Raw genomic sequence first — 16,391 nt, forward strand, 5'->3', positions numbered from 1 at the left:
TGCTAGGCATGGGAAAAATATGCAACTGCAGAGGGCTCTGCGGCGCATTATACAAGGACTCCGCAAGAGCTACACTGCGGAAAAGTTAAAACATTATTTTACATAGAATAGAGAGGGAGCCCTCATATTATTGGCCTTGGGCCTTTATTTTAGTTAGTAGGGCCCTGCTAACAAGTTCTACCAGAAAATCTGTTATGAAGTTCAGGAAATTTAGTAAGATTCAGAATCACGCATGGGCAATAGCTACAAATGGACATGTGTGTATCATTCATATTGTCTTGCAAGACCGGCGTAAATTAATAAATAATTTATAAATGTATTCTGCAAATTTTAAAAGAAGTCACACCTTGCTACTTACTCTCCCTGACAAAAAAATATTTGGAGATCTTATAAATCGAGTGTGCCTCATAGTTATGGATCATAAGAAAAAACTTACTTTCATAAATTGTGCCTGTTGCACCTTGAGTCTCACGCAGGCATTTGCAATTGAAACAAAAATTCCATAATGACGACAATTTAAAATTTCATCAAACAGATTCCATACAGATTGGCACATAGTTTCAAACTAGAAGAAAAAAATAAATAAAAAATGTCAAGTGTCAAATTTTTAACGAATATAAAGATTTCAGAACTATATAAGAATTTCATCAGTTTAAATTTGTTCATGGTAATGTTAAATTTATGAAAATGATAACATTATATGGAGAAATTCATGGGTTCACAAAATAATGTGAAATCAAAGTGAAAATGATTTTATAGTGAAAAAAAAGTTACTGTTGCTTTTTTTTCATTCTATCTAAAACTTTATTTATTTATTTATTTTTTTGGCAATGTTGAAAATATTCAGTATTTTAAATATTGCAACTCCAGACACTTTTAAAAATATGAAAAAATACACATGTATATAAGGAACAAACTTTTACTAAAAGAAGAAAGCATACTGACTATAAGAGGGCAGTTTAAGTGAATGAAAACATAACAAACAGGATATTGCCTGTTACTAAATTTGAGAAGTAAGTTCCCTTCATTTTATTGCTGCCACAATTCTGTTGTCAGTGTTCTGCGCAAGCGCACTAGTCTTCCTTGTTCACTGACTCTCAACCAACACCATTTTGGTTTTTAGTTTGCTGAACACATTTAAAATGGCTAAGATAATTACTGAGCCTGTTAACTGAGGTTCAAGCTGTAATTTAATTTTGAACCCAAGAAATGTGAAACTGCCTGAAATTTATCGTCATCTTAAAGATGTGTTCTGTGAAGACACAATGAGGGATAGAACCTGAGAAAGTAGATTAGAATGTTTCATGAAGGTCGAAGAAATGTCCAGAGTGAGGCTTAGAGTAATCTGTCTTCTGTTGTCAACAACTATCTGGTTAGGAAAGTTGAAGAAAAATCCACAAGAATATACGTTTCACAATGACGACTTTCTACAAAATACTGTGGACTCAAGGTTGTCGTCATTGGTGGGAAGTTTCAAAAAAGAAGGTGAAGAAAAACTGGTAACCTGCTACGACAGGCAGCAGAATTTTTATCAGCAGTCTGTGAGGTAAATTAAAAAACCCTAAAATAGTCTGCAAGATTAACTGACATTACTTGTAAAATCTAAACTGGCTCTTAGAAATGTAGATTATATCTCAGAAAATATACAGTTGACCCTTGTTTTACGCAGGAGTTTAGCTCAATGGAAATGCAGCGTAAATCGAAACTGCGTAAATTGAGACCTAATACTAGTGTTAAAATAGGGGTTTGGTTCCATAGATAGCAAAATACTTCATTCTAGTGATGACTAATTGTATGATAAATTTAATGTGTACTTATATCGACTTTTATGCACAACATGCATAAAGAAAACATAAATTAATTTCATGTTCTGTTCATAAAGAGAGGCTGGCTATGATAGTCTTTTGGCAGTCATTAAAATTTTTTCTCTGTTAATTCTTTGCAGCGCATTAACGCATCCATGATCACTTGTGTCATTTCCATGATAGAATCTTCCTTTACTAACGAACCGGAAAGATCATTTCTATTGTCTAGGAATGGATCAAAATTTTCAATGTGAATGTTTCTGGTTCACCGACGTTGGTATCCTCCTTGGTTTTGGCCTCCTTTGTCACTCCTAAAAGCTCTTCTTCCAGTGAGTTCTGAACTGTGTGAGTTTAATAACTTTACTCTGGAAAGAGCTCTGGAACCAATCGCATAAAATGTCTCCAGTGGCCCAAGCTCAATTATTAGCACGCAAAAAGCAGATTATGCGTAATTTGAAACCCTTAAGAGTTTGGATTTTGAAAGAGGGGAAAAAATGTTCTGTTTGCATTGCCGCAACCACGCAAAATAAAATAAAGGTGTCAAATCTTAAACCACATATAATCGAGACCGCGTAAAACGAGGGTCTACTGTAATAAAAATTTTCATTCAATGATGCTTAAGATTTTTTTTCCCTTTTTTTTTGTATCCAGCTAAGAAATAGCTTGTAGACTTTTAAGAATATGTGACCTATGTAGCAGCCTTGCGCTATTTCAGCTACCGAGGTACTCTACACACTCAAACAAGCCAAGATTTGAGGGACAGGAAGGTCTTTGTAAATCAATTGAGCTTTTGTTAAAAAATCTTAAAAGTATTCAGTATTTTAAATATTGCAGCTCTGAACTTCTAAAATGTGAAGGCATACACTGGAAAAGATAAATTTTTTCAAAAGAGATTTATTTAAAAAAAAAAAAAAAAAAAAAACCTAAAAGTGCAGTTTAGATGAATGCAAACAAACTATATCATGTAAGAAAATTCTTTCTTTTGAGCATTATTATTCAAGCTGAAACTCGTTAAGACAATTTAAATAATGCCTATTTATTTGGACTTTTAATATATATAAGTCCAAAGACAAAATTATAACAACTTACATGCTGTGCATTTGTAGCTGTATCAAAAAGCCTTTGCACAATGTAATTCCCAATTGGGTGGACTACTAGTTTGCTCAGAAAACATCCCATGTACTCTTCCCAAAGCTGATGTTGTACTTCTTCATCAGCTGCTTTGAACATTTCTTCTATAATGTAAGAGCTGTTTTTGTGGAGAAGGGCAAATGGTATGCTAGAAAATAAAACATTTAAATTTAAGTGTTGAACATTAGTTGAAGCATGGAAATTTAAAATAAGAGCAGAGGGGAGAGGGGATTTTTTTTTTTTTTTTTTTTTTTGTTCATGTGGTGTAATTTTTAACACTTACAAAAAATATATATATCACAGAAAAGCAAGTGAAAACAAATTATGCATTATTCTTAGAACTTCAAAATAAGTAAAACATGCAAAATTTACATGAAATTTTTAAAAAATATCCACTTAAAACTTAATTTTTGCTTACTAAGAAATTTATGAAACTAATTCTTTAAATAGTTTATTTAGAAATAAATAAATTTGAAATTAAAGCCACATCGACCTTGTTTACAGCAACTCAATAGTGCACTGAAATAAATTCAGATACCAACATGAAGATATTTTTAGCATTAATAAGCAGTTTTCTTGCCTTTAGATCTGTTACGGCTGTTTCAGATTGATGATCCCAAGCAAGGATGCAACAACAGCATCTGAATGCTGCAACCTGCCTATTTGATATTTGATTGCACTTCTGCCTTAGCTCTGGCTATGGATGGCAGCTTGTAGCTTATCACCTCAATTCTTGTCTCTCAAAGTAGCGACAGCGATGCCAGGAGTAGAACCTGACCACTTTTTTTCAACTCCAGGGCCCCCTGTACCTACCACTATTAGTGGTTTAACCAGTTGGATGGATGTTGAAGACAGCTCTGATTTTTGGATCCCGAGCAGAAACTGAGCAGTCCCTGGTTCGGCACTCCCAGAATTATCGTTCCACTTGTAGGACTTTGACCACGAGTCTTTCAAGAACCTGACCACTGACTACAAAATGAGATTTCCTATCAGGAACTCAAATTACAGATTTAAAGCCAAATCCTGTAATTTGAGATTTAATCCTTGTTCAATGCACTGTGTTACAAAATTCACTCTGTTACAAAAAAGTGAATCCTACAGGGCAGAATTAATAAACTGGCAGAAAAAGTTTACTTTTATAGTAAAACTAGAAAATCGACCGTCGAGGTATGAGGGGTGAAAATTGCTTCCACATTTGAATGAAGCAACTGCTTGTTTGGTGATATTTTGATATTTGAAATTTTAACCCTAATTCCTGTGGATTAACCCTCAACTCCAGTAGATAGCAGTAATTGCTGACCACTTTTTCGTTTCTTCATTCTCCTTAAATGAGTCTTACCAGGAAAAGAATTAAGGTAACCAATCTAGTTTAGCCTTGTCAAAATAAAGCATTTCCCTGCATGTCAAACATTACCAAAAAATATTATCAAATTATCATGCTGTGGTGCAAGTTTCATTGTTGGTAACGTCAGTATTACTATCAGTGAATTCCCAATTATATATGGGTCATTCTCCAAAAAACGTAACTTTTGAGCGCAAATATTTTTTAATTTTAAAACCTTTTGTTTTCTTTTTTCCATTCTTACATGAAAGTGTTACCTACTAGAAGTAACCATAAACAATGTCCCAGGTAAGTTCCAATCATTTTACTCATGAATAAAAATAAAATAAAATAATGCCTTGTTCACAGAAATAAAAAAAGAAAAAAAAACTTTTAATATTCAAAAATTAAGGCCAATTTAATATTAAAGTAGTGTTTTTATTAATTGCGCAAACAATCAGCTATTTTAATGATTAATGGGAATATAACATTAAGCTCCGTTAATTAAAGTATGGCTTAATTAGTAGTTTCAAATGTATGTTAAAAAACAGTATTTAGTAAATTTGAGGGTAAACTGGCAATTTATAATTTTGGTAGAATGCCAATTATTGATGTATTTCTCCTCCACCATTTATTTTCACCTCAGAAATAATGACATTGGTAAGGTCTGTCACGGAGGTGAGGAATTTTAAATTAATATAGGCCTAATAGATACATTTTTCAGGAAAAATTTTCTTTTTCTTCATTGCTACAATCTGCACATGTTAAGCATATGAAAACCTGTTCACTTTTTGTTACATTAATTAACATCACTGAAATTCAAGTTCAAGGAGGTGAAAAGTCAGAATAATCACATTAAGATTTTAAAGCAAAATCTATCTTCTTGTTTTTCAACAAAAATCTCACAATTTCAACTATGGCTGAAAATAAACAAGGGGGCTCCCTTGTATCATAAAAATTAAATTTGATGTCATTACCGCCACGTGTTAATGAGGAATGGCATTTTGTGTTTAGGTAACGGAAGTGAGAATTTATTGTGTGACAACTCCTTGTCCTACTCAAATGAACTAAAACACAATATCTATTAGGGTGGAACGAAAAAAACAAAGTTTTTGTTTTCGAATTGTAATAGTGCAGAAAAGTTGCGATTGGTGAAGACTTACAAAACAAAACAAAAATTTTTAAAATCGGATAATATCTTCCGATCCCGCAACGAGCCTAAAAATTTGAAAAAAATGGAAAATTTCATGTTTTTAGCGATTTTTTAAAAATTTTGCTCCAACGTTTCTTTTTAATACTCTAAGACGAAAATGTTACGATTGGTGAAGCCTTCAGAAATTTAAAAAAACATATTGAAATCGATTAATACCTTCTGATCCAGGAACAAGAATGAAAAGTAAAAAAAGGGAGAATTTCATCTTTTCTTAGTAATTAAAAATAAAATTGTTCTTGCTGTTTTCCCCCCCGGTGTTACAGGGAAAAGCCTTTAAAAAAACCCTATATTACGCATAAACATTAATTTATTTCTTGACTTTTAAGGTATCTTCTAAACATGCAAAACTACCATTCTTTTCAATAATGAAATATTTTCAAATAATAAAAAGTTATAAAATATTTACCAAATTTACAATCCAGTATACAAGACTTATTGTTTTAAGTGTTTCTTGTTGAAGCTAATTTATAATCAGATTTTTTTGGAAAATTCGGGCATAATTGATCTGGATTTCAATGTTGCTTTTATGTAGCCATCTCTTGATTTAAATCGAAACTTTTGAGTGAAGCCTCCGTCACTAACTTCACACATCTTTTGACAGCTTGCGTATGGCAGGGGAATAGTTTTATATCCCAGTCGGGTATAGTGCCTGTTACAATAAAATTTTCAATGTCTTTGTTGTGTCCGTTTCGAAGAAAAGGTGGAGAAGATAGCTTTGTCGTGTTCCAATTAATAATATCTGTGTAATCTTCTGCTTCGAAATTTAGAGATGGAATAACAAAGTTTCTAATGCTTTTGCCTTTAGAAAGAAACTCTCTGGCCTTTAACACACTTTTAAACGCTAGTTCTATTGTGTGCCTGCTTTCATCAGACACCCTTGCCATTAATAAGTTTTCAAGATGCGCAAATAAAGAGTTTTTTTTCAATGACAGGGTAAACAACTTGTTTTAGATTGTCAGGTAAGTATCAACAGGTTTGAATTGTTCTGTAAACATGAATGGCACCGTCTGTGAAATTTTTGCGGTTCTTTATTTCAAACCAGACCGGCATGGAACATCGAAAAATAAAAGTCACTATGTGTTTTAACTCACCTGATGGGATCGATACACTTACGTACAGTCTAAGAACTATTTGCACAAGTGAGCTATCTGGAATGTGAGAGTGGGCCAGGGTCACGATTTGACAAATCATTTGGACAATTGCCACCCTTTATCGCTTGAGATATATCTAAAAGATATCTTTGATCCTTGCTCAAGCACTTTCTGTTTACATCTGGAATTGTACAGTCAATTGCTTGAAAACCTATTACCGGCAATTTTTCGCAACCTCTGACTTGTTCTCCTATTGATCCAGAAAACGAACTTGGGCCAGTTGTTACACCATACAAATGCGAAAAAGATGGCGAAAAGGAAACTCAATGAAATGTAATAAACAAATAGCCCATTGCAATGGTCGTCCAATATAAATTTCAAATTGACGAATCGCGCCACTTTTCCACCCAGTATTGATTTTAGTACCATCGCAACCTACGATGGCTAAACCATCCAGTAAAATTCTTTGTTCATTTAGATATAATACAATGCTATTCACTATGTCTTTGGCTGATCCAGAGTTTGGAGACACGTGGCCAATATAAACGGAATCAAGTTCTTTGATAATAGAATAATGCTCTTCTTTCACTGTTTGACAAAATTTCTTGGATTCATTTTTATTTAAAAATAAAGTGTCATCTTTTCTTCCGTCAAATTAAATACCCCGAACGGAGTCTTGTTTAATGCCACTTGGCAGATGTTTTCTATTTTGGCTTTTTTCTCTCCTATTTTTTGTCCATCAACAACTTTGGAAGTATCTGTTTCTAAGTCACTAAGGTAAGGACTAAGTCTGTCACTAAGGTCAACGTCTTGAAGCACACTGGATGCTATGGCAGCAGTTGCACAATCAGATACGCTGTAGTGCCGTAGTTTTCAGCTTAATCCTCATCTGCCACCGGGTTTTCCTCTCAGGGTCGGTTGACTTGTAATCATTATCAGTTTCTCTCTTGACTGGACAACTTGGTTGTTCTTCATTCGAAAGATCAGATTGATCTTTCATGACTGAAACGCACTCAGAAACTTTCCGTTTTAAGGCATAGGTTTCTCTTTGAAATCTTTTTTTCAACCTTTTTGTTTCTTTTTGGTCCAAAGTTCCAATATTTCCTATGCCATGTTTCCTCTGAAGATAGAGAAATCTTTGTTCAGAGATCAGTATCTTTTCAGATTTTTCACACGTACATTTGACGTAAATTGGACATTTACAAATGTCTGGGGTCTTTTTACTAGTGCAAATAACATTCTTTACGCACTTACAGGCAGAGACGTCAAAAAGTTTCCTTCTTCATTTTAAACTTATCAATCCTTTCTTTAAACTTTGGTTTATCCTTGTTTCGGTCCTAAGATCTCATGAAATTGAGATATTTTTTTGTAGAAGATATCAATGAGCTGAGCAATTCTTTTCAGGGAAACTGTAGGAATCGAGGCCTTATATATCAAAGATACATTTAAGTTTTTGTCCTTAACAATGGAAAAACTCATTTTCGTGTTATTGACTTTTCTAGGTAACTCAAATCTCTCTTGAAAGCAACTTTGAAGTATGTTTTCATAAGTAAGGAGCTTATTTGTTGGCAAATCTCTCGGGTGGCCAAATATAGGGCACTCAAAGGACTTTCTCGTAATTCTTTTCTGCAAAGATGGATTCATGTTTGAAACACGTTAAACAGAGCAAATAGACATCACACGCACATTAAAAATATTGAGAAATACTGATGCCAGCACGACTGCTTTATTCATTTAAGTAAGATATCTATAGACACAAACCAACTAAAAAGCTCATAAATTCAAGTTCGTGAGGCGCTAATGGGGCGTATTAGATGCATACACTGTACTGAGTGGCATAAACAAATATGAGTCTCGCGGGATTAAAGGGCCATGTGGACAATTTCACAGGCAAGCTAGTACTAAAATATCACATTTATTTTATAAACAAACGTTCTTTCATTAGTATTTCATACCGAACTTATGAGGATCGTTAAACTAAAAGAAAAAAAAAAGCTGAAAAAGAGCTTAAAGTTTACATTTTTTTAAATATGTAGGTTCGTTGCGCGATTGGAAGATATTGTTTTATTTCAAAAAGATTTTTTTTTTTTTGCTTTGAAGTCTTCACTAAACGTAACTTCTCCGTTCTGTAGCCTGAAAAAGTACATTGAACCAAAAATGTTAAAAATTCGGAAAAAAACCTGAAATTCTCAACTTCTTCGATTTTTTAGGCTTGTTTCTGGATCAGAAGGTATTATTCGATTTCAATTTGTTTTTTTATTTCTGAAGGCTTTACCAATCGTAACTTTTACGTCTCAGAGCCTTAAAAAGAAACATTAAAACAAAAATTTTGAAAAATCACTAAAAAACACGAAATTTTCCATCTTTTCAAATATTCAGGCTCGTTGCGGGATCGGAAGATATTATCCGATTTTAAAAATTTTTGTTTTGTTTTGTAAGTCTTCACCAATCGCAACTTTTCCGCACTATTACGATTCGAAAGTAAAAACTTTGCTTTTTTCGTTCCACCCTAATATCTATACATATCTATACATATAATAAAACAAGATGTGTGTGTGTGTGTGTGTGTGTGTTTGTGGCGATCATCCTGGGAAAACGATAAGGCCTAGAAAGATGAAATTTGGTACACAGGTGCAGTTTTTGCTGAAAATGTGCACCTCGGGCTTTGATTTTTGATATTTTAATTAGAAAAAAAGTTATTTAATGTTTTATGTTATTTTTAGCACTTTTTAGTACTTTTGACCTCACAGATCCCGAACCAATTGCGCCAGACGGATATTTTTTGTACTATTGTGTAGGAAATTTAATTTTGAATATGATGAATGAAAAAATTTTGAAGATAGAGCAATTTTTGTATTTTTTATAGATTTTTGAAAAAACCTTTATTTTACATTTTTTTCTGGGTTTAGTTTTTTTCGAAACCCATCCTGCGACAAGTATTGTACTCTCAATTCTAAAATTTTAGTTGGTAATAGTAAAAACATTCCGCCCCCTTCAGAAGAAAAAAGTTTTGAAAAATACGCAATAGTTTTTTTTTTACAATTTTTTTAATGGCAGAACACAACGCGCGCTGTTCGCTTGCCGGCTGAGTTCCGAGTTTACCTCATCACGTGATCCAACTGAAATCGTTTGCCTTCTCTTCACTTTTTTTTTTTTTTTGCAAGCGCTACTTTTTGAACACTACGGGGAACAAAGAGCTTTTATTTTTGAGGGCTATTTTGATTAAATAGATAAAGTCCGCGATTTTTTGCATGATCTTCGTTTCTGTTACGAATTTGATAAACACTAAGTTTATCCTAAGTACAATGTTATTATTTAATTATATGTATCTCATCATTTACAAACTAGAGCTATTTAATTGTAAAATTACTATGCATGTTAGCATGTTCGCGTTGTAATATTCTTTTCGCTTTGACAAGCGATTCTTCCCGCGTACTTCAACTTCAGATGAAAACGTAAACAATGAGTGAATCTGTTTTTGCTTCCCGGCAAATTGAAGGTCAGATGACGTCACTCGTTCTCAGACATTCTAGAAGCTTTTTGCACACGTCTTTTCCGCACGTGTTGAACTTGTGAGGACGCGTTATGCTAATTGGGAAAGCAGTATTTATACGCTCGTGTGATATGACTCTTTCTCTTTTTCACTCCTCGCATCTACGATAGATGTTTTAGTTTGCCAACTTGCAGGTTGCAGTTGGGGGTTTTCGGCTCTTGGCTTTTCAGCCATCGAGATAGCCATTCACAGTTTTTAGAATGGATTAATAAGAAGTTAGTTTTCTGATCGGTAGTTAGATGTGATCTAATAGATTCTACTAGAACTCGCCGAACTTAGTGTTCGTGATGCATTATTGAAATGTTAGTATTAGAGATCTATGAATAGAGATCATGAAAACCTCTTCAATGGAATATTTGGTAATACTTAATAGAATTAGTAAATAGATATAATAGGTCTACAAAGTTCATGATTATACTTTAATTTTGCGTATGGCTTTGAGTTATTGATTCTTCAAGTTACTTTATTATTTTCTCATTTTATCTTTTACAATTGTTAATTGTTTAATAAATCGTTGATATTTTTAAAGAATGACTTTTCGTCACTTGATATAAGAGTCTTCATGCAGCAGAAGATAAATTTCTATTTAATAGTTTGACTACTCCAATCGCGTATTACACTTTGCTAATTTAATAGCTTTGAATTATCATTATTCTTTGCAAAACTTGGGCTATTCTCTTTCTTGCTTTATGCTGGAGAATTATAGCCCATCAGAATTGGCGGTTAGGTTAGGTAGATACAGAGATAGATAGATAGAGGTTGAGTGGACAAAAAATGTTTTTGTTTTTGAATTAATACTTATATAAATAAAAAAAGATTGTACTGTCAGGAGGTAGATATGCGCAGATCGTATAGATTGAGAGATAGACAAATATAGAGTTCGATATAGCAGATGGACAGCAAGAAAGAGGCATGCCCGTCATTTAAGGAATTTCAACGGGGTGTCAGTGCCCCCCTCCCCACACACACCACGACTTTGAAAAAACAATGCTTTCACATAAAAGTAGAAGTGCTTTTTGTTATTTTTTGACAAAATTTGCATGAAGAGTACGCCGTACCCCCTCCTTTAAAAAATATTCCAAATGACAGAACTGGAGATAGATCTAGAAAATATTTTATTCAAACTACTAATGATATACATAGATATAGATTGATTGATACCGCCACGAAATTTGTTTAAGCAGCCGCCAAAGGCGGCAACATCGGTGTAAAAAGGCGAATGATAATATAGAGAAAAAAAAGAAAAACATTGATTAATACCGTCGCTAAATTGTCTAAGCAGCCGCCGAAGGCGGCAACTCTGGTGCAAAAAAGTGAATGGCGTAAAAAGGCGGACCAGCTGGTCGCCGCAGGTGGCTAGTAATAAAATAAGATGTTTGTGTGTGTGTGTGGCGTGCATCCCGGGAAAACGGTAAGGTCTAGAAAGATGAAATTTGGTATACAGGTGTAGTTTTTGCTGAAGTTGTGCACCTCGGGCTTCGATTTTTGATATTTTAATTAGAAAAAAAGTTATTTAATGTTTTATGTGATTTTTTGCACTTTTTAGTACTTTTAACCTCACATACCCCGAACCAATCGCGCCAGACAAATATTTTTTGTACTATAGTGTCGGAAATTTAATTTTAAATATGATGAACAAAAAAATTTTGAAGATAGAGCAATTTTTGTATTTTTTATGAATTTTTGAAAAAACTTTTATTTTGCATTTTTTTCTGGGTTTAATTTTTTTCTAAACGCATCCTGTGAAAAATATAATAACCTCTTTTCTACAATTTTACTATGTAGTAGCCAGAACATTTCGTCCTCTACAGAAAAAAGTTTTCAAAAATATTCAAAAGTTTTTTTTTTTTACAATTTTTTAAAGGGAGAACGAAGATATGAGCTGTCGCTTCATCGAATCTACTGTCCGCTGACCGCTTCGAATATGACGTAACGCACCCACGTGATCTAACTGAAGTGCGTAACTTGCTTTTTTCTTTTCTTCCTTTCGAAGGATTCATTAGCTTTTTTCTCTTTCCAGGTATTTCATTTGTTTCTGCCCCCCACCCCCCCCCCACCCTGATGTTTCGCTAAACATTCGATTTCGGTTAATCAGACGGACCACATCGGATCGTTTTGGTACCAGTCACTTTTTTTTTTTTTGAATTTCAATAAAAACAATTTTTTTTATACTTTGGTCAACTCCAGGTACCACAGAGACACCAATTTTTTGTGCTATTGTAATAAATAGGTAAGCGCGCTTTTTTTGCATGATTTTCTTTTTGTTAGGGAATAAGATTGGAAGTTAGATAAAAATAAATAGAGATAGATGAGAAAATTTAGAGATAGATCGAATAGGTAGATAGATATACATTGAGTGTACAAAAAATATTTTTTTTTTCAAATTAATATTTTTTTTCTTTGAAAAAGAGATTGTTAATTACTATCAGAGGTAAATTAGCATGGATCTAGAGAAAGATAAATCTACAGGTCGATGTACAGTGAGAGATAGACAGACCCGTTATTTAAAGGACAACAGCGGGGGGGGGGGGGGGGGGCACCGATACGATTTGAAAACATAATTCTTTTACATAAAAATGGAAGCGATTTTTGTTATATTACGACTTCTTGGCGTAAAATGGTGAATGACAAGTAAGCCAAACGGCCGCCGTAGGCAGCTGCTTGTATATAAACAAAAAATTGTTAATTACTGTCAGAGGTAGATACGCATAGATCGTATAGATAGATAGATAGGTAGACAAATGCAGAGGTCGATATAGTAGATGGACAGCAAGAAAGAGTCATGCCCGAAAGAGACATTTAAGGAACTTCAACGGGGTGTCAATGCCCCCCCCCCCCCACACACATCATGACTTTGAAAGCAAGCCGTTTGTGTCTCCCCTCCCCCTCCTTTAAAAATATTCCAAACGACGGAACTGGAGATAGATCTAGAAAATATTTTATTTAAATTAATAATGATATAGATATGGATTGTAGTAAGTTACCGCCCTAAGCCAGGGCTAAGGCAGAAATACTTAAAATACACCACCAGCTCAGTTATTCCATCCGAGAACTGCAGTTTCGTGCTTTTTAGCACTCATCAGCCCGGAATAGGAATCACATGAGCTGGTGGCGAAAATCCTCTTAAGGGAGTCAAGAGAGCCAAACAAACTGGTAGCTAATGCAGAATTAGCACACCAGATGAGTGCCCGCAGCAATGGTGCAGTTCAACTCAAAGATTGATGGCAAGGCATGGTATTTTGTAGTAAGTTACCGCCCTAAGCCAGGGCTAAGGCAGAAATACTTAAAATACACCACCAGCTACTTCTACATTAGCTACCAGTTTGTTTGGCTCCCTTAAGAGGATTTTTGCCACCAGCTCATGTGATTCCTATTCCGGGCTGATGAGTGCTAAAAAGCACGAAACTGCAGTTCTCGGATGGAATAGCTGAGCTGGTGGTGTATTTTTAGTATAGATATGGATTGATTGATACTGCCACGAAACTTATTTAAGCAGCCCCCGAAGGTGGCAACATTGGCGTAAAAAGGCAGATGATAATATTGATATATAGAGAAAAACATTGATTAATACCGTCGCTAAATTGTCGAAGCAGCCGCCGAAGGCAGCAACCCTGGCGTAAAAAGGCGGACCAGCTGGTTGCCGAAGGCGGCTGGTTTAAAAATATAATATACTTAAACAATTAGTATTTGAGACACTTGTGAAAGGAATAATAAATAAGTGAAAGGAGTGAGAACTTGTGAAAGGAATTTAAGTATATACTTTTAATTAAACAAGTTGTTAAGCAACATATCAGTCACACAATGTGTGTGACATGCCATGGAGGTGGAATTCACATGTTGCGAACCAAAAATATACTAAAATAAAAATTATTATTAAAAAATTGTTGGCAGTTTTAAACGGATATATTTTTGATGACATTAAAAATCATTGTAAAATGAATTGTTCCTTAACATTTTTACTGTAAAAGGCATGTGACAGAAAAATTACTTTTTGAAGAATGACCCATATATAAGGATAAGCCTCTTTTTTTTAATACAACAAATACTTGATTGGGTATCGGCGCTTCATCGTTTTTAGATTTATTGCATCCTCTAAAGACTGGCAATCATTCTTTCATGTGACACCACTACCAGCAGAAAGCCATTACCACTTCAGAATTTTGACACCCAGTTTCCCACTAGATAGAGACCTGGGCTCACAAGACATGAAACTACACTAGGAATTTAATTTTGCCAACAGTATTGAAACTGAATGAAAACTCAAGGGATGCTTAACATGCCACAATATCATATGACATGGGCACTAATCATTTTCTATATCTTTAAAATCCAAGGAGCCTGGTTTGAACCCACAACCTTGGTTATAAGAGGCCAACACCTGACCACTATGTCAATCTGCCATACAACAAACAAATGTAGAAAACCTAGGATTGAAGATAAAGCTTAATTATGCTCCTCAAATATATACATTTCAGCAGTAGATTAAGCATGCAAAAATATGTTTTTTTTCATGCAAATTTTTCTCCTATTCTAAATATTAAGGTCAATGATGGTTTCAAGTTCCTGATGCTTACTTAATAATTGTACATTCAAGTTTTTAAATGAGAAGTAAAACATGTTGTAATTATCAGTTTTTTATTATGTTTCAGAGCTCTTTTGATGGAACACAGGAAAACAAAGAACAAAAGGTCAAAATTGCGCTAATACTGTCTTACCTAATTTACGCTGAAAATAAGCACAAAACATTGAGAGCTAGCATAAATTAAAAGTATTTTACAACAAAAATAATGTATTGTTTTCAATTCTTAAAATTTAGTTCTATTTTGCATTTATATAGATAACATTTTTTTTTTTAATTTTAATAACCGACAATATTTTAAAAATAAAATAAGCATTTTATTTGCATTTATATACAAAATTTCCTGCAGAAATTTTAAATTGAGTTTTAAGGAAAATTATATATTCAGCAGAATGAAGTTACTGAACTATGATTGATAAAAAGTTCATGAGAGGGGAGGCTTGTTACTTACATTGATTTTTATGCCTAATTTTCTAACCACTAGCACCTTTTAAATTTTAGGAAAAATCCAAAAAGTTAGACTAAAATGAAAGATTGTGTTCATTTTTTAAAAAGTAAGATATGAATGAAATGCATTTGTACCCAAAAACTATAATTACATATAAATGCAAAAAAAAAAAGAAAGAAAGAAAGAAAAAAGGGAAGAAGACAATTCAGCGAGTAATATATATTTATTTACCCATCTTGATTTTTTTGCTGGAAAATTTTTTCAGCTAAGCACAGAATTAACTTTTTACTGCGTTTTGGAAGTCTTTTCTTTACAGCAACAAGTAAAGCTTCTATCACAGTAGCAACAGCACTTTCAGTAACATAATCTAAAAGAAAAAAATATTGCTCCTTTTAAAATTTTAGAAAAATTCTAAATAGAAAGGAGAAGTAGTGCTCTCCCCTCCCCCAAAAAAGGAAGGTTACTTTTGGTTTGGCTTTTCTAAAGCACTTGTTTATACCAGATGATTTTACCACAATAAATGGTCATCCCAAAATATTTTATGCGATATAATAAAACTAAATTCAAAATAAAATTTATTACTCTTAAAAATTATTTGTATCTATGTGACAAATGTAGGAGAATACTGCAATTAAAACACTGGGAAAAAAAAAACCTAGAACATTTTCTACTAAAACTGTTCTTCACTCTTATTAATATTATGCATTAAACAAAAAAATCTGTAGACTATAAAATGAAGTATCAGCCTCTGTATGTGTGTCACTCTGAATGCAATGTCCAGACTAAAATTAACCACAAAATGTTGAATACATATCATCAAAAAAAAAAAAAAAAAAAAAACTTAAATTGCTCTTGAGTGCTCAAAATGTATTCTAGAAAACTTTAAATTTGTATTTTGTCTCTTTTCAGATGATTTTTTGCCTGCCTTTTCTTGTAGCAGAATTTCTGATGCTTATATAAAAATAATCAATGCCCTATTAGATAGTACAATCAGTTTTTTTCACAGAAAAGTAAAATGAATATATATATATATATATATATATATATATATATATATATATATATATATATATATATATATATATATATATATATATATATTTATTCTGCGGACAAAATTCTAGTTATGTTTCAGAAAATTTTAAATGTTATTTTATCCTCATTAAAATAATAATAATAATAATAATAAAAAAATCACTGAATTTTCAATACACATATATACATATATATGTGTTTTTTTTACATGAGTT

At 33.1% G+C, this 16,391-nt stretch overlaps 1 protein-coding gene across 1 annotated transcript in view; it reads right to left on the reverse strand.

Annotated features, from left to right (window-relative positions):
* The window catches only part of LOC129224378 (uncharacterized), a 54,426-nt gene that overhangs the window by 19,620 nt on the left and 18,415 nt on the right, over nt 1-16,391 (reverse strand). Inside the window, exons 5-7 of the mRNA XM_054858821.1 lie at nt 15,373-15,508; nt 2,895-3,084; nt 437-565 (exon numbers count right to left, since the gene is read on the reverse strand). Of these exons, the coding sequence (XP_054714796.1) occupies nt 437-565; nt 2,895-3,084; nt 15,373-15,508 (455 nt within the window). The remainder of the gene's footprint in view (nt 1-436; nt 566-2,894; nt 3,085-15,372; nt 15,509-16,391) is intronic.

This window comes from Uloborus diversus, chromosome 6 (assembly GCF_026930045.1).
Source record: "Uloborus diversus isolate 005 chromosome 6, Udiv.v.3.1, whole genome shotgun sequence".
Lineage (NCBI taxonomy): Eukaryota > Metazoa > Arthropoda > Arachnida > Araneae > Uloboridae > Uloborus > Uloborus diversus.